The sequence below is a fragment of the Lynx canadensis genome, chromosome D2, assembly GCF_007474595.2.
Source record: "Lynx canadensis isolate LIC74 chromosome D2, mLynCan4.pri.v2, whole genome shotgun sequence".
NCBI classification, from domain to species: domain Eukaryota; kingdom Metazoa; phylum Chordata; class Mammalia; order Carnivora; family Felidae; genus Lynx; species Lynx canadensis.
Window position 1 is genome coordinate 72,965,949 of NC_044313.2, and position 19,890 is coordinate 72,985,838.

The window sequence follows — 19,890 nt, forward strand, 5'->3', positions numbered from 1 at the left end:
TTCAATCAAAAGTTGTTTTATTTGCTTACAAGGAATACCCCTGACTGATATCCAGAGAAAGAGACCTGAAGACAGGATACAAGATCTGAAAGCTCTTTATGAAGAGAGAGACTGAACTAAGTGGAAAAACGTCACAGAACTGCTGGCATTGCTGGGGCTACAGGAGAGACAGGATGTCTCAGAAGGACACCAGAGCCAACCTGCCTTTCCTGAGACTTCCTGAGGCAGAGCCTCCCCACTGGAGAGCAAAGTAGACGACGTTAATAAAGCAGCAGACAGGGGAAGCAATTCAAGGGAAAATGATGGAGTGTTTTTCTTAGTTCCACGTACACGAAAAGGGGAAGGAGGAGCCAGACGGGGAATCTCACAACAGCGAGAAAGAACGCAGCTTCGGAAATTAAATGGAGTTTGAATTAAAGCTATGTCATTTCTTTTTAAAAAAAATTTTTTTTAACGTTTATTTATTTTTGAGACAGACAGAGACAGAGCATGAACAGGGGAGGGGCAGAGAGAGGAGGGAGACACAGAATCTGAAGCAGGCTCCAGGCTCTGAGCTGTCAGCACAGAGCCCAACGCGGGGCTCAAACTCACGGACCGTGAGATCACGACCTGAGCCGAAGTCAGACGCTTAGCTGACCAAGCCCCCCAGGTGCCCCTAAAGCAGGTTTCAAGCGAGGAGACTGGGAGAAAAGAATGAGAGAAAGGAGATCGATATCAGGGAAAGGTGCTATCACCAGGCCAGGTTTACACGCGGATCGGAAGTGACCCTGTGAGAAAGCCCGGCCGGTGGCTGGAGGGGCAGGGAGCCACACACATGGGTTTAGAGAGCAGAGCGCAGAAAGAGAAGCACCAGGGGCTGAATAAGGATTCTTCTTGTTCTCATACTGAGAGAGATTTCAGTTTATTCCAAACATTGTGGACGGGGCGTTCTTGTATAGATCTCTTCTTTATTAACAAATGTTTGTATTTGAATAGAGATGACACATTACATTAGTACATTCGTTTCAGGGATTACAGTTCCTAGTGACTCCATGTGTTTACACATTATGCTTTGCTCACCACGAGCGTAGGATTCTTAAGATAAAACCAAGTGTGAGGGTTGAGGGAAGGAAAGAGAACACATCAAAGAAAGAGGGAAGCCGTCCATCAACCTGACAGGGAAGGGGCCACATGGTTCACTGCAGTGGACGTCAGCTGTAGAGAAAGCAGGTGCCAGCACGAAACGTAAGGAAGACGGAGACAGAAAAAGGCGGTCTGGAGCTGCGTATGAAATCCTCAGTACAGGATTTCTGAAAACGTAGTTGACCACAGTCGTTTACGTAAAGGAAGAGAGGAGGGCAAAGTTCACGCATCCGAAAGTGTAATTCAGGCATGCCTGGGAAACACCACAGGCTTCAGGCTTGGTTCTGGACCATCCCAACAAAGCAAGTATCACAATAACAGGAGTCAAGCAACTTTTCTGGTTCCCCAGTGCATATAAAGGTGACATTTACTAGACTCCATGTACACCAGACTATAGTAGACTATGAAGTGTTTGGTAGCCATTATGCCTAAAAATGCAATGTGCATACTTTAAAAAATACTTCACTGCTGAAAAATGCTAACCATCACCTGGGCTTTCGGCGAAAGCCAAAAATCACCATAGATCACCATAATAAATGTAATAATGAAAAAGTCTAAAATATGGTGAGGATTACCAAAATGCAAACACAGAGCCCCACTGTGACTAAGTGCTGTTGGAAAAATGGCACCAGGAGACGTGCTGGATGCAGGGATACCACAAACCTTGCATTTGTCTGGATCACGGTGTCTGTGCAACGTAACAAAGCAAATCACAAAATGAGGGGTGGCTGCGGTAAGGGAAAGATGGCACTAAGACAATGGCTGGACAGAAGAAAAGTCAACAGAAGAAGAATGAAGAATGAAGTCCCCCTAAAATACAAATAAGGATGGGGACAGATGTGACAAAGGCAACAATTTCTTCCCCTGAAACAGAAAGGAAGAGTCATAGGGTAGATCTATTTTTAATTTTTTGAGGAACCTCCACATTGTAAAAATTAAAAATAGATCTACCCTATGACCCAGCAATAGCACTGCTAGGAATTTACCCAAGGGATACAGGAGTACTGATGCATAGGGGCACTTGTACCCCAATGTTTATAGCAGCATTTTCAACAATGGCCAAATTATGGAAAGAGCCTAAATGTCTGTCAACTGATGAATGGATAAACAAGTTGTGGTTTATATACACAATGGAATACTATGTGGCAATGAGAAGGAATGAAATATGGCCTTTTGTAGCAAGCAACATGGATGGAACTGGAGAGTATTATGCTAAGTGAAATAAGTCATACAGAGAAAAACAAATACCATATGTTTTCACTCTAAGTGGATCCTGAGAAACTTAACAGAAGACCATGGCGGAGGGGAAGGAAAAAAAAAAAAGGTTAGAGAGAGAGGGAGCCAAAACATAAGAGACTCTTAAGAACTGAGAACAAACTGAGGGTTGATGGAGGGGGTGGGTGGAAGGGAGGGGAGGGTGGGTGATGGGCACTGAGGAGGGCACCTGTTGGGATGAGCACTGGGTGTTGTATGGAAACCAATTTGACAATAAATTTCATATTAAATACATAAAATGAAACAATTATAACTGGACTGTAATAAAAGTTATAGGAGTGTGGTCTCTCCCCCCCCCCAAAAAAAAAAGAAACATAAAGGAAGAGACAGAAAGATACGTTGAGGAAGGAAGGCATCTCCATTTTCACACAAAGCAGAAGGCAAGGTCATTTGTATTAAGAAAAGGAAGCTGTGGGGCGCCTGGGTGGCGCAGTCGGTTGAGCGTCCGACTTCAGCCAGGTCACGATCTCGCGGTCCGTGAGTTCGAGCCCCGCGTCGGGCTCTGGGCTGATGGCTCAGAGCCTGGAGCCTGTTTCCGATTCTGTGTCCCCCTCTCTCTCTGCCCCTCCCCCGTTCATGCTCTGTCTCTCTCTGTCCCAAAAATAAATAAAAAAACGTTGAAAAAAAAAGAAAAGGAAGCTGCTTTGGGGAACCAACGAAAAACATTCAGGGCAAGTATTTAGAACTGATGTTTAGAAAGAGTTCATTATTTGCCAGGAGACTGCAATTGTAAACCCTATCACTTATGCGTGCCTTAAAAATGATTTGCAAGATACAAGAAATGTCAGGCAGAGAGGAATGGGGTGGGGGTGGGGGATGAGGGTAGAGGTGAAGTGAGAATGGAAATCAGTGGATATCTGTTCTCAGCTGGTGAGGGGGCTCCCTCCCAGTCTCTCCACTTGGCTTGTGTGGAATTTCCCTACTAAAAAACTTTTTTTTTTTTTTTTAAATTTTTTTTCAACGTTTATTTATTTTTGGGACAGAGAGAGACAGAGCATGAACGGGGGAGGGGCAGAGAGAGAGGGAGACACAGAATCCGAAACAGGCTCCAGGCTCCGAGCCATCAGCCCAGAGCCTGACGCGGGGCTCGAACTCACGGACCGCGAGATCGTGACCTGGCTGAAGTCGGACGCTTAACCGACTGCGCCACCCAGGCGCCCCAAAAAACTCTTTTAAAATGTACAGACTGCATTTAATTCCTCTATGTTCTTATTTTTTTTTATGTTTGTTTATTTTTGAGAGAGAGAGAGAGTGACAGAGCATGAGTGGGGGAGGGGCAGAGACAGAGAGGGAGACACAGAGTCCAAAACAGGCTCCAGGCTCCAAGCTGTCAGCACAGAGCCCAACATGGGCCTCGGACTCAGGAACTGTGACATCGTGACCTGAGCCGAAGTCAGACGCTCAACTGACTGAGCCACCCAGGCACCCCTCACTGTTCTTATATCTGAAAACAAACACAGACATTGCTTGGTGAATAAGGATAGAGAAGGCACCCATTTCTCTTGACTTCCCAGTAACATAAGCCTTTTCCATCTTTACTTTGTGGGAACAGAAGACTGATAACTCAGGAGGAATGCCAGGGATCTCTCTCTCCTCATTTAATTCAGATTTTGCAAAACAGAACACAGGAAGTCAATACATCAGGAACAGGACAACTGACAGTCAAAAACACAACTATTAAAATGAAACAAATCTCCCAGCATAGCCAAAATACTTGAATTTCAAAAATTATGAAAAAATCTCTTTTACTTACATAAGAAAAACAATCCCAGAACTTCGCAAGAAACTGAGGAAATTTATGAAGAATCAATATAATAATCCATTCTATAAAATATTTTATGGATGCTTGATTATTGATGAAACCAGCATGGAAAATCTTGTCAATAATTCTATTCAGGAAATTCTGAGAAAAATAAAGTTCATAAATTAAATGGTTATGTTATGGTGATTAACTGTTTTATTTTATTGAGATATAATTGATACATAACACTCAAGTTTAAAGTGTACATCATGTTGATTTGATACGCTCATGAGCTGCAATATGATTGCCACCATGGCATGACCAAGGCGGGAACAATTAAGATATAGTCTTGTAGCAACTTCTAAAATGGCTATTGGGGCACCTGGGTGGCTCAGTCAGTTAAGCGTCTGACTTCGGCTCAGGCCATCTCATAGTTCGTGGGTTCAAGCCCCACGTCAGGCTTCTGCTGACAGCTCAGAGCCTGGAGCCTGCTTTGGATTCTGTGTCCCTCTCTCTCTGCCCCTCCACAGCTTGTGCTTTCTTTCTCTCAAAAATGAATGACTAAACATTTAAAAGGAGTCGCATGTTGGGGCACCTGGATGGCTCAGTCAGTTGAACATCTGACTCTTGATCTCGGCTCAGGTCAGGATCTCACAGGAACAGGAGTCTGAGCCTGTTTAAAATACCGTACATATTACAGCTCAACACTAAAATGCATTTAAAAAGAAACACTAGAAATGTTTGACTAGGTTAACTGAGAATATTTTTTTTGTCTTGGCACGGAAGGGCCCCGAGGACGAGGGGAGTGTTGGGGAGGGGTGGGGGGCACGACAGAGCAGGTGGGCTTGTCAGGAAGAACTTCAGCATGTATGTTAGGAAGCAGCCACTGCTGAGAATTTTAAATTCTTGTACCTTGTGGTTGCACTTAACTTTCACACCCATCGTGCAAGGCAGGCCACGCGTATTCCCCTGTTGCCCAGCGGGGCACTGGAGTTCAGGGAGGCGGGTGTGAGTTTGAGCCCCGCATTGGGCTCTGTGGTGATGTCACAGAGCCTGCTTGGGAGTCTGTCTCTTCTTCTCTCTGACCCTCCCCTGCCTCTGCATGCATGTTCTCTCTCAAAATGAATAAACTTAAAAAAATAAATAAAAATTAAAATAAAAAGGGCTGCATGCTTTACCGACTGGAACCCTGAAACAGCTTAAAATTTTAAGTAATTATCAGATCTACAACTCTCTAAACAGCAAACCTAAAAACTGTTTACTGAATCATAATGATAAGGTACTTTCCTGGGTACTTTATAATTTGCTTGGACATAAAGTCTATGAGGAAGGTTATTGCTCTGTATTTTCATAGGGAAAAGAAAAGATTCAGAAAAGTTAAATATTTTTTCAAAAGCTGGCAGGTGGCAGAATTCAGATTCAAACCAGCATCCATCAAGATGTCGGGGCTTAAAACTTGGAACAGGAAGGACTGAAGCCAGAGTCCGCAGGAGGCAAACGAAACGCAGGAGAAGCAGGTCCGGGGCTCCTTTCTCCCTTTGGACTGCACATCACCTGCCCTTACAACCTCCCCAGTTCTTCTGGCCAAGACCTTGAGCTCCCACATCATCCTCACTCGCCCCAGCCTTCTTTTCAAAATTGTACTTCCATTTGGGTAAGGGACCATACCTAAGTAGCAGGTAAAAATATGTACACATACATACTTCTGTAACATATAAACACATTTACGATGTATGTTTCTTTATTTTAAAGAAGAATCTATCTTCAAAACATTTCTAATTGGCAGAAGAGGAGCAGACAAGCTCATTTGTGGGCCCTGAGACAGCTCTGTAAAATCCGGCTTGGAGTTGGGTAGAGCCGGCTGTGAAATTCCACTCCCATCATTCAGCCGCCACGTTATCATGCAGGCAGGTCACCCGCCTCCCTGAACTCCAGTGCCCCGCTGGGCAACAGGGGAATACGCGTGGCCTGCCTTGCACGATGGGTGTGAAAGTTAAGTGCAACCACAAGGTACAAGAATTTAAAATTCTCAGCAGTGGCTGCTTCCTAACATACATGCTGAAGTTCTTCCTGACAAGCCCACCTGCTCTGTCGTGCCCCCCACCCCTCCCCAACACTCCCCTCGTCCTCGGGGCCCTTCCGTGCCAAGACAAAAAAAATATTCTCAGTTAACCTAGTCAAACATTTCTAGTGTTTCTTTTTAAATGCATTTTAGTGTTTAACTATAATACGTACGGTATTTTAAAAATCAAATAACATGAAGAGGCCTATGATGAAAATCAGCAGCCCCCACACATCTGCTAAGATTCCTCCCCAGAAAGGACACTTTTAGCCATTTCCTCTTACATTTACCCAAACAATTTACTTGGACATACTTCTGTACTTATAGTTACTTAAGTGTTTATCTTTCACAGATAGAAGGCTTCATAAGTTGTATTAAAAAGGAGTTTGCTATGTTTTTAAAACTCTCTGAAACATTTAAAAGACTTTAGGAGGGAAGACGGGGTGTCTGGGTGGCTCAGTGAGTGGGTTAAGCATCCAACTTCGGCTCAGGTCATGATCTCGCGGTCCGTGGGTTTGAGCCCCATTATCGGGCTCTGTGTTGACAGCTCAGAGCCTGGAACCTGCTTCGGATTCTGTGTCTCCCTCTCTCTCTCCCCCTCCCCTGCTTGCATTCTGTCTCTCTCTCACTCACTCAAAAATAAATAAACATAAAAAAAAACAAAACAAAACAAAAAAGACCTTAGGAGGGAAGAACAGGAAACTCTGAACTTTTTGCATTCAAAAATGCTTTTTAAAATTGTGTGAGATATACCTAACTTTCCAATAATGATCTATTTTCTTAACAGGAATCCTAAGCAAAGATGATCAGAGAAATCAGACAGATTCCATTCACTCTTCCTCAGGGAAGAGAAAAGTAACTGGACAAAGACTGTTGTAATAGATTAAGATCTTGGCCTTGGCTTAGCTGGTTTATATGATCACAGAATTCATGAAATTAAGGGGGGGGGGGTGGAATCAGCCATGGGAAATGACTATCTCATCCAAAACAACAGCACTCCAAAGTAACTTAGCTGTGGGAAACGAGAAGTGAACGGACCTATATTTTCTAATCAAATGGCACACCAGACATTAAACAGTTACAATGTTATTTACATTAGGTAAGAAAAAAAAAGGAGAAAAAATATTAAGTAGTGTCACATAAACTAGTTTCCAATTTATTTCTACGATGCCTAATTGCCTTAGGATTCTTTCCACTAAACAAAAACAGAAACAAAAACAAAATAACAAAACAAATGAGTAACTTCAATTTTAAGAACTGAAGAATAAATTTTAAGATTACTTTCCTCTCAGTATTAAAACAGCACATGACAGTTTTTACTATTTTTTGTTCCGTATCAAAACATCATGCTTAAAGGTACCGATGGAATACAAATTATACCTGATCAAACCTGGGGAAAATCACCAGTAGCGCCTGCCATATTCGGTTCTTCACTCTGTGCTGTTGAGAATTCACATAGTATCGGGTTCTGGACTTGGACACCAACTCATCCTGGGGTGGGGAGAGGACAAGGATCACATTACCCACGGAATTTGTGATCAGTGAGAACAAAACCAATGACAACTTCAAATTTAAAAGGTGTCAACAGTGCAGAGGCGCTCATGACCCCTCCCCGAAGGCAGAAAGGAAGGTAAGTAAAGACACTTTCTTATGAACACTTGATTTCCCTTCAACACCATGAATTTAGTTGCTTTTGTTAATTTATCTGCTTTTCAAGTTAGAAAAGGGATCATAAAACTGTAGTTGGCACAAAAAGTATTTGGAAATATCTGTCTGTGCCTTTGTGGCCACTTTAATGTGGAGATACGGGGTCACGGGGGCAAGGAGAGATGGAGACAGTTGACACGTTTTACGATGCACCAATATACGCGCTTCTCAGCTGCTGCCTCCGTGTCCTGTGGAAGTTTGCGGTAATGGTATCTGCAGTTTGATGTGAACACCATTAAGGGAGACACCAGAGAATGGCAGCAGGGGGACTCTTCCATTTCTTGCTTGTGATGGTCCGTGCTGTCTAAATTCAGCCAACTGCCAGGCTGACTTTTGTTCTGTAACTACTAGTGCTTAGCTGCTGAGTTATGATTGCAATAAAGAGCGTGCTAACATTTTCATGGGGCACCTGGGTGGCTCAGTCGGTTAAGCGTCCGACTTCAGCTCAGGTCATAATCTCACAGTTTGTGGGTTCGAGCCCCGTGTAGGGGGTCTGTGCTGACTGCTCAGAGCCCCCTCTCTCTCTGCCCCTTTCCTGCTCACACTCGGTCTCTCTCAAGAATAAACATTAAAAAATTAAAAAAAAAAGTGTGATAACATTTTCAAATGTCCTAGCAATGAAAAAGTAGGTCATCTGCTATCTCCAAACCCAGTCATCGAATGTAGACAATTCTCATCTACTTGATAAATTCTGTGATCTTTCTTCACTGATCCCATCCTATGCATGTCAATATGTATACAATTTCATGACAATAGCTAAGTTAGTGTAGATTTTAATGTCTCCTGATGACGATTAAGATCTCACAGCCTCCTCTCTTGCCATGATTTCTTTGGGGACATTTTCTTCTGAAAGAGGTGATTCAGGTTTCACGTTCTACTCAGCCTGGATGCAGCTAGGAATGGAACCATCACTATGGCGATCACACAGCATGCTGGAGCATCACTGGCCCAGTACACTTGCCACCGGGGCCTCACTGGAGTCACCGTCCTCACTTGGAAGTGCTAACATTCCCTCTTCGGCTCAAAATTTCCTGTCCTTTCACTTGTTCCACTCAATGAACTCTTTTATTCAGAAACATTTTTCTTTTCTCTGCCAGTCCATCAATCTCTCTGGTTTCTTGCGCCTCCTGACCCACCCTGGGCCCAAGAACAATCTCTACGCTATCTTCAAGAGCACATTCAATTTCTTTCACTATACCCTCAAACCCATTTGCAAATTCCCTACTTTTGAAACAACCCAGTGGTCTTATGTAATCTGATCCTACTTTCAAGTTGCCAGGCACTGCTGAAGAAAACAAAAATCATCTGCTCCAACCGACTTCATCGAAAGCATGTATCCTGGGCCCTGACCACCACTAGACCGGTGGTCTCCAAGTCTACAGAGTTTCAGGATCACCTTGAGGGCTCCTTCAAACAGACTGCTGGCCCACCCCCAGAGCTTCTGATTCAGCAGAAGGCGGATGGGGCCCTGGAATCTGCATTTCTAACATGTTCCCTGGTGATTAAAGCTGCCAGTCCAGAGAACACACTTTCAGAATGATTCCACTCATAAATGGAATCGAAAAAAACCAAACCAAAACAAACAAACAAACAGCAGAATGGGAACTCCAAATACAGAGAACTGATGGCTCCCAGAGGGAACGGGGGTGGGGGGCTCGGTGAAACGGGTGAAGGGGAGAGGGAAATACAGGCTTCCAATTATGGCATGAGTAAGTTGTGGGAATAAGAAACAGAGCATAAGAATAACCAATGACATGGTAAGAGTGATGGAGCAGGACAGGTCGCAGCTACACTTGTGGTGAACACAGCATAACGTAGAAACCCATCCAATCACTAAGTTGTACACCTGACGCTAATCTAACATCGTGCCAACTACACCCAATTAAGAAAGAATTACTGTGTTCGACCATCATTTTGCTTTTCTCAAGTCTCGTCCCATTCCTATTTCCACAAAAACAAGTTAAAATCTTTCCTACTTTCCCAAAGCCTTTAACACGGTCCAGTTTTTTAACTCTGACCATGTGATCTTTCCCACTTCAACAATCCTCCTTCAACCTTCCTCACTCAACTTTCTGTCTCCAGCCTTCATCTTCTCGTATCCGAGGAAGAAAGGTCCTTGGGTTTCCTTCAGAGATTCATCAAATCAGTTTTTTTAAAGTACAATTCTTGCGTTTTGTGCATGTCCGCTACCCCTTCACTCTACTGCAAACCGGCCCTACCCAGTGGGCTTCTGAAATCTCAGAAATGCCTCCCAGCTTCTCTCCTCGGCGCCCGACCTGCTCTCAGCTACAGTGGATGCCACTGGTAACAGCCCCTAGACACAGCTTGTGGTGGAAAAGAAGAGGCTCTGAGTTTGAACTTGTGCTCTGAGATTAAAGGTTATAATCATGGACAAATTCAGAGGTTTCTATGCCAAATTTTCTACAGATGAGGTTTTTCTTTTTTCTTTTTTTAATGTTTATTTTTGAGAGAGAGAGAGACAAAGCATGAGGGGGAGGGGTACCGAGAGAGGGGGACAAGGATCTGAAGCGGGCTCTGAGCTGACAGCAGTGAGCATGATGCAGGGCTTAAACTCACGAACCACGAGATCATGACCTGAGCTGAAGTCAATGTTTAACCAACTGACCCACCCAGACGCCCCCTGTAGACAAGAGTTTTAAATGAGATCAGTCAAGAACACTAGCAACACCAGGCCAGCACCATCTAATTCTGCTTCTATTCTCCTTTCTCAGACCTCTTTTTCATTATCTTTCTCTGGTTCTTTTTCCTATCAACATACTTCAAATGTCAGTGTTTTCTAAATTCCCATTTTTAGCCTCCTCCTAGATGTTCTTGTCTTCAAAGTTTCAGCTATCACCAGGTAGGATGGCTTCCATTTCTTCCCTAAATATCATACTCCTGTCTGTTACTGGGTAATTTCACATGGAGGCCCCAACGCAACTCAAACGTAATATACCCAACACTAAGTTATATTCTCAGATTTTCTCTTTCACCTGACCGAAATTGGGATAAGGGACTGAAACACATCAATATGTTTAAGTTAAAAACAAAACAAAAAACATCACTGATCACCATTAGAAGAAACTAGAATACTAGGAAGCTAATTTAATTCATTATTTTGAAAACTGGTAAGTAACAGGAAAAAAGCAAGCATTTATCCTGCCTTTCCTATAGGAAACATACCTCAGGGTATCTAAATACTTCATATTTGGGTACACAGGAACTTCAGCCAATAAATGAAAAAGGAATAAAGTAATTAGAGTATCACCATTTTGAAAGAATTAATGGAATGAGACAATTCATCAATGACTAACATCCCAAAAGAAGAGACAGCCAAATACTCTAAGCTTCCTGATGGATGTACACTCTTGCTCCACCTCTACCCCCAAAAGGAAAATCAAACCTAAATCCGATCAAGGCTCTAGATCTCAATACCATCTTGTATGAAGGGATCAGAAAAACATTGTAAATGGCACCCCAGAAATTCAAACAGCAAAATCCAGTTTGTGGAAGTCTCTACAATGAAAACAATCCGCTTTCTGCAAAAAATACATTCAAGTTTAAAAAGAATGAGGAGGGGTATCTGTAGATTAAAGGACATTAGAGACATCTCAACCAACCGAAGGAATGGACCTTACCTGGGGTCATGTTTCAAACAAACTGACAAAAATGTAAAGCAATCAGGTAGATTTAAACACTGACTGGATTATTTGATAATACTAAGGAATTATGAATTCAGGTGTGACAATGGTATTGTGGGTGTGGCTAAAAAAAAGAATTCTCATCTTTTTGAGATACATACTGAAATATTTAGAAATAAAACTCATGTCTGGGATTGGCTTCAAAATGATGTGTGCTGGGGGGAATGTCAGATCCGACAAGACTGTCCATCGCTGATAACTGGGCCAGGAATGGATCACTTTGAAAGCTACTTTGACAAAATCTTTGCAAGTTCCCAGTAAAAGGTAAGCAGAGAGCTACCCACACAGGCCTCAGTAAAGCCTAAAGAACTAGAAGAAAGAGCGGGCTGCAAAGGCCAGGTGCTCAGTAGCTGCTTGCCCACGGAGTGGCCAGGCCGCCTTGAGCCTGGAGCCAGGCAGTGGGGGCCCGACGCACTCACGGCGCCTCTTTCCAAAGCAGGTCTTCCGTGGCGCCAGGCGGCCCTTGAAGATCTGCCCAGGCGGCCACCACGTCCTCTTGCTCCGGTTCACTCTATCCGTCCATGCACTCAAAACTATGTGCGTGCCTACACACGTGCGTGTCACCTACGATGACACGTTAGACACACGGTTGTCTAAGCAGTGACACGGTGGTGTGGAATTCCACCCTCTGTGGCTCCGGCACTTTAACCACGACCGTGTATTAATTCTAACCGAGATCTTTGCTACAGCTTCAACCTTCACCTCGGTTTTCCAACGCCAACCGTGTTTCTGCGTCTTCCCTCTAGAAACGACCCTGCCTCCTGGCTCAGAACACAAGGGCGTCAGGCGTTCCCTCCTTTCACACAGACTCAGCGCCGCCCCCCTGCTCTGTTCCCCAGCTCAGAGGACGCGGTGTCCCTCCGGACTACAGCTACCCAGCCCACCCCGGTCTGAGTACGATCTTTTTCCACTTTCTCTATGATTATTCTTTCATTTTTTATTTTCAAATTACCTTTTTCATGTATTATTTGCTCTGCTCAGTTTTCTTCATCTTCGATAAACAACTCCTGGGCCTGAGCAAGTGTCTAACATAACTTTTTGGTCTTTGCTTTTCCAGCTCTTAAATAAAGCTAATCCTTCTGTTGGACGTTAGGGCCAATCTAGACTATTCAAGGATTTTTTTAAAAATATAGTTCGTGTGCCATAAAAATCACCATTTTAAAGTGTCCAATTCAGTGGGTTTGTGTGTATTCACAAAGCTGTGCAACCATCACCACTGTTTATTCCAGAACATTCTCATCACTCTGAAGAGAAGTCCTGTGCCCATTAGCATTCGCTTCCCGATCTCTCACCCTGATCCTGCAGCCACTAATCTATTCTGTCCCTACAGTTTTCCCTATCCTGGACACTTCATATAAATGGAATCGCACAGTATGTGGCCCTTTATGATGGGCTTCTTTTCACCTAGGACAACGACTTCAAGGTTCACCAACGTGGCTACTTTCAGTCTGTTTGTTCTAAGAGCCAGCCTGGTGGATGCGAAGCGGCTACTCGAGGATTTCGCCCGTGTGACCACCCTGGCCTCCGCCCCCCACCCCGATCATTTCCTTCAACATACAAACAAGCCCCTGACCCACGCCCTCCTCCAGACACCATCCCGTTACCCCCTCTCATCAGAGCGAACTCAAGAGTGCCTCTGCTCATCTCCACTGGCTCCACAACCATTTTCTTCTCAGCCCTTCCATCGAGGCTTATTCTCACCATCCCAGTCAAAGGTCTTTGTAGAGGTGGCCAACGACAGCCTTCTTGCCGAATCCCACGGACGACGGGCATCCTCGTGTCCCTCCACGCCCCCAGCCAGCACTTCTCTCATGTGGCCTGGGGACACCAGCCTCTCCCGGCGTCCTCCAGCCTCACTGACAATGCACCCAGAGTTCCGTCCAATGTCACCTGTCAGAGACGCCCTCTCTGACCCTCCAAATAGCTGTCCCTTGTCCTTATTCTGCTTTTCTTTGAAACACTCTGGTATCTCATATCACGCATCAGTGTTCACTATGATACATCTGTGTGTTCTATCTGACGGAGTATCCTGCAACTCTAAAGTCTACTCATCCTTCAGGAAACCAGTAAAACACTATTTCCTCAGAGACATGCCCACCGACTCCAACAGTGCAAAGAAGGGAATTTTTACATTAAAAAACCCCACTTCCTAGATTGTACCTGACGCTGATCTGCTATCTGCAGAACATAAATGCATGATGAATACTGTTATTTCAGTACAAGTGGCTTAAGTGGGTGCTATGGCCATCAGTTATAACCCAGCTTGGCTCAGAGGTGACAAAGCAGACCTGGACTCCATCTATCTCAGCCTCAAATTCAGAAAAGAGCATTAGATTTAACTTTACTCCTTTTATCTTCCTCCTAGATTTATAAATGATTTTGCAAACAAAAAAAATCAGTTCTTCAAATCACGCCACTTCCTAAATTTTTTACCTTTTTATTCCATTTCTTATATAAAGCAATGTATGGATATATGACTCTAAACATAACCGCTTTTGACTGGTACTAGGAAATACACTGAGCAAAGTTTAGACAGTACAGGGAAAATATTCTTCTTCTCTAAAACCAAACAATTGGACAATCGCTAATGTTTAACTAAAAACGTGTTTTTTTCTTGATAAAAAATATTCAGAATACTACCGTGTTGACATAGTTAGCTATCAAGAACAAAGATTTAAAGTATAAAATAAGGCATATTTACTTTATCTAATAGCTTGATTGCAAGATCTTCCACAAACAACTTATGAGACATATTTGAGCCATCTAATAAACACAGGAATTTGACAGCACAAATTCTCACATAATGGTCTTCTCTTTTAGTACTAAAAAAACGTAAAATGACAAACTATGTTAATACATTTTCAAAACAGAAAAATAGGTCACGTATTCGTTTCAAAATATCAAAACCTTCCAAAGATTTCTAAAATTAAGGAGCTCCGTACTTGATGACTATGCTTTTTCGTAGTTTAGGATAACGCAAGATGACAAACGGATATATCAAAAAGAGAGCCTGTACTGAAGGTCCGAATGAGCACAAATTCACCCAGACTTCTGGTAAAACAGTGCACACACCACCCATCCTGGGTCAGTAAGATCTCTGTGGACAGAACAGATCACAGCTCATGAAATGATTCCTTAAAGACGACCACGGACACCTGTTTGCTGGGGGGCGTGAATGCACATCAAACACCCGATCACTCGTCTTTACTGTGCACACAGTGTATGCACGTTCTCCGAGTGCTGGGCAAACTCGGGAGCAGTGCACGCTCTGAGCAACCTGTATGTTCAGTAAGCACATGTGGGAAGATCAGTTAAGTGACATTGTCAGTACACGTTTCCAAAGCTCATTAGAGCTGTTATAACATCGGCAAATGTCACTTTAACAACAAAACATTCGTCTAGTAGAGACCAAAGTATTTTGAAACCATCAAATAAAAAATTTCACTTTTACTGCTACTTTCAACCAGCCAAGAAAACAAAAAATCAGTTAAACAATTAACAATGAAAAATGTATTAAATATAAGAGTGGCAAGTGATTTAAAAAACAGCTATAACTTTTGGAATAATTAACACTGTGATACCTACATGCAATTATCATTTGTGCATTTTTTATGAACATCTAAACACACATTTTTGAAAATTATGTGAAAAAAAATTTTTTAAAAGGCTACTTGACAAGCTCTAAAAAAATTAATTCAGAGGTTAGATAAGAACGGTCTTACCCCAGAAATCAAAACTTTAGGGCCTATTCCAGAAGTAATTTTATTTTTATGTGTAGTATGTTGACGTGTTAAATGGTAAGTTGTGACCAAAACTAAGAGAATACTATGTGTATGTTGATGACCACCCCTCCACCTAAAAAAGAAAAGGGATTGGGGTTTTGAGATCCCCGTAGTCACTTTCTTATTTATACTGGATTTTGCAGTAAAATGTGTTTTTCTCCAAGAAAATTCTCATTTATTCCCGTCAAGAATGTGATATTGGGGCATGTGGGTGGTTCAGTCAGTTAAGCATCCGACTTTGGCTCAGGTCATGATCTCATGGTTCGTGGGTTCAAGCCCCGCATCGGGCTCTGTGCTGGCAACTCAGAGCCTGGAGCCTGCTTCAGATTCTGTGTCTCCTTCTGTTTGTCCCACCCCCGCTCATGCTCTGATTCTCTCAAAAATAAACATTAAAAAAAAAAAATTAAAAAAAAAAAAAGAATGTGATAACATTGTAAAAAGATGTCTTCCAATGTCATTTGCTATAATTTCTTCTCACTTTTTCTTCATCTTCAAAACATTTTTTGAGCTTATCAAATTTTAGTAAAAAGTTTTACATCTAGAGAAAATATATTAGCCAGGGAATGTAATTTCTAACATGCTTTTGAAGGCTCTTTCACTATCTTATAGATATCACTGGGAAACACTTATTAAATGTAACAAACACAGGATGTCTCTCATCTGATGTCAAATTTTGAATATTCCATTTATATCAAGGTATGGAAAATCCACCATACTTACTTTTCTATAACAGTGTTGGCTGCACAATCATGGCCAAGATTTTCTATGTAGGTCTGCACATCCTGAATAAGTCTTCCCATAAAAAATATTTGACAAAGAACAGGTTTTAGACAGGAAAATATTAAAACCCCAAATTTAAAGTTAACTAATACTTTATATCTGTCTAATTGAAAGCCTCAAAGTAGGGGCATCTGGGTGGCTCCGTCAGTTGAGTGTCTGACTCTTGATTTTAGCTCAGGTCATGATCTCACGGTTCATGAGTTCGAGTCCCACATCAGGCTCCATGTTGACAGTGTGGAGCCTGCTTGGGGTTCTCTCTCTCTCTCTCTCTCTCTCTCTGTCTGTCTCTCTCTCTCTCTCTCTGCCCCTCCCCCACTCTCTCACTTTCTGAAAATAAACTTAAAAAATAAATAAAATAAAAATTTGAAAGCCTCAAAATAAAGACATAATCCTACTCAAGTAGGTACTTAATAGAAATGAAGACAGGTTGAAAATGGTATCTTTTACCTTTGATCACGCCTAAACACAGTTCCAAATATACAGGCCTCAAGGACAAGTTCGCTGTAATTTTTAGCAGTTGATAAAGACACTTGGGACACAGTTGAAGCAGAAACTATCCAAGATTTGCAGCAATAACTTATCAGTGTATTGAAGACTCCAGTTTTTATAGCAGACATTTCAATTATCTTGTACATAATCTGGAATGAAATACAATGGTCATTTTATTCTTTGATCCATTTAGGTTAAAAAAAAAAAAAGTGTTACTAAAACAACTTGTTTGATGGCTTCCAATGACAGTTTCAACCTAACCATAGAGGATAAAAAGTTAAAAATTCTTTATCGTTAAAAGTTTTCCAAGATGATTGATAATCACAGAATGCTTATTTTTCATTCCTCGGTAATAAAACTAAATGCAATTTCACTGATAGTGATATTCTCCCCAGACTCTCCAAAAGAAAAAACTGTCCAAAGTAATAGAATGGAAGGGAGAAAAATCTCTCACCCTTTATATTTTCAGTTTCCTTTGCATTTTGTCACCGCCTCCCTCCCTTCTCTGAGGCAGCAAATACCCTGGTCTCTAGGTGTGTACTGTGGGACAGGCAAGGACAGAGAGGCAGTGCAGGGACAGCAGCATCATAAAAGGACTTCATTTTCCATTTCCCCCTCTGGATAACAAGGTCTACACGAGTTCCTAGACATGACGTCCTTCCACCACGATACGTCCCCTACCGTGTATCAGTGGTTGCAAACGCCAATGCCTTCAGGAACCAGGAAGACCTTTTGATTACGGTTATATTCAGAGAACTGTTCCTTTATACAAGAAAAGCAACAGCATAAATATGGTGACAGAGGGCACCTGCCGTCTGCCATTGGTCTCCAGGATGGTCAAGGACCGGTTGTGGAGAAATGCAAGGGGCGTGCCCTATCTGGACGGGCAGCTCCTAGGAGTGGCCAGGTCATCCAATTCTCCAGCATTCCAAGAGAAGGGAAACACAGACTTTCATGCAAATTGCCTAATTCTTAAAAGTTGGCAACTAATTAAAAAAACTTTTTAAGCATTATATGAATCAAAGTAAGTTTCTGTGGCACGTGTGGTTCACAGGCTACCCTTTTGCACATCTCTTCCATTTAACAGGTTCTGTTCTTACTCATGACACTGAAGAAGGTTCAAAATACATACTGACTGAATGAATACATAACAGCAAATCTAATACGTAATTACAAATAGAACTCTCTTCTTCCTCATGTGCTACAGGTCACACAAATTGAAAAAACAAAAAGTTACCTCCTTTTAACCTAAAGTAGTCAAATTAATAGAAACAGAAAGTAGAATGGTGGTTGCCGGGGGAGGGAGAGAAGAGGAGCTGTTTAATGAGTACAGAGTTCCAGTTCAAGTTCAAAAAGTTCTGGAGACCTGTTACAACATGACCATACTTTACTGAACTTGAAAAATTTAAGATGGTACATTTTACATTATGCATTTTTACCCCAATGTAAAAAAAGTTACCTCTTTTATTTTGAAGTATGCCTGGCCCTTGATTTTTGCAGCAGTGGTAAGAACTTTGGTATCAAAAACAAATTGAACGAAAGCTTTTAAATTAGACCAGAATATCAGCTGAGTGTTGCTTAAAGCAGATATAATTTTCCAAGCCATGTCAAAGGACTCCACACAGAGTGATTCAGAGGAGGTCAAAAGCTGGTAGGAAAAAAAAAAAAAGAAATAAATAAAAAAAAGAAATACGTAATTATCTCTTAATTTCAGAAACTGATCTCTGTTCTGTAGTTATTCTTCACTTCAGGTCTCACTTTCTCTCACCTTGGGAACCAAAATTTTCATGCAGTGGAACACAGGCAGGACCTGATCCGAGGGCAGGACCGTGAGGGCTTCGAGAGCAGCCTGCAGGGTCCTTACTGGCATTTGGACGGCAGGTAGGATGGGTTCCAGAATTTCACCCTCTGAGGTTGGTATCAGGGTGTGATATTTCTTCAGCAAGAAAGAGAGGCAGACCCACTGATCATGGATATATTGTGCAACTATTTTCCCCCATCCTTGGGAAGACGAGGATTCTTCGCAAAGACTGAAACAAAAGATCAAGTCACTGCCCCAGGCCTCCGCCAGTCTGTGCCGGCTTCTTCTGCACGTAGTGCACTATCCTCACGGGGGGAGAAATTCAACAGTCATTATTAAATAGCCCATCTACCGAAAAGCAAGGGAACCACATAAACCTCAGTTTTCTAACTCTGAAGGTAGGTGTTTTCATTCACTTTAAGGGGATTCACCGAGAACCGCGTGCAGTCGGGTCAGTGGGTTTCCGGTAACAGAGACGAGTAACGCGAGAACACGGGCTCATCCTGAACGCAGCCTCATCTCCAAATTCCCATCCCCGATAAACAAGGTTGGGCCATCACTCATTATCTCAATGACTAAAAACAAAACTGAAACTGTAAACGTGAGCAGAAAGACGCCCTTCGTGTAGAAGCTGTCCTCCAGGGTGCACACACCTACCTGCTCTCCTCCTCTGCGTGGGGCTTCTGCAGCGTGTGATTGAGCGGGAGAGCGGAGAGGAACCTCTCCGTGGGCCCAGCCTCCAGAGAGCCGAGCTGCAGTTCCGGCATCCGGTCGGTGGCCTCACACACCGTGGCCAAGGCAGCCATGCTAATGACCCTCTGGACCTGCGTGCCCAGCGTGGGCTCCTGAGGGGGAAACAGAACAATCTTGTTTCACGTAGGCCACTCCCACCCAGGCAGGACCCGAGAGCCCAGCCTACGGACGCCTCACACCCTCCCGTCCCCCTCCCGGCGACCGCCCATCAGTGAGAACAAGAGGGAACCCGACACCGCACGTCAGGTTCCTTCGCCTCGCCACTTCCGTACAGATGGGCGGTGAACAAATGTAAGGTGGCAATAAAAATTCAGCAGTTCCGACTAAGAAGACAACTGGATCGCTTCGATTTGGGGGGTGGGTCCCTGGAAGCAGTCCCGTGACGGATGAGCCGCACACAGAGCCCTCGAGTATACGTGAAGCAGCACTTCTCCATCTTTTTCCTACCCACGTACGCATTCGGACACATTTCTACGGGGGAGTCTTGCTTTCACTGTCTGGCTGGAGTGTGTGAAGGGAAACAAGGCTCCAGGCGTACATGCAAATAATTCCTCCGCTCAGCTGTTAGCTGCCTCGGGAGAGGGGACACAGCACCACGACCAGGAGCTACTCATGAACCACCGGGAAGAGGTCTGAATCCCGGCTCTGAACTCGATACCAGTTTGCCTGTGGACACG

General features: G+C 43.2%; 1 protein-coding gene across 1 annotated transcript in view; it reads right to left on the reverse strand.

The window, feature by feature from the left end:
* The window catches only part of TARBP1 (TAR (HIV-1) RNA binding protein 1), a 90,334-nt gene that overhangs the window by 23,841 nt on the left and 46,603 nt on the right, over positions 1-19,890 (reverse strand). Inside the window, 8 exon segments of the mRNA XM_030334182.1 lie at positions 4,151-4,300; positions 7,581-7,691; positions 14,310-14,430; positions 16,111-16,182; positions 16,618-16,808; positions 18,119-18,307; positions 18,428-18,689; positions 19,118-19,305. Coding sequence (XP_030190042.1) covers positions 4,151-4,300; positions 7,581-7,691; positions 14,310-14,430; positions 16,111-16,182; positions 16,618-16,808; positions 18,119-18,307; positions 18,428-18,689; positions 19,118-19,305 — 1,284 coding nt within the window.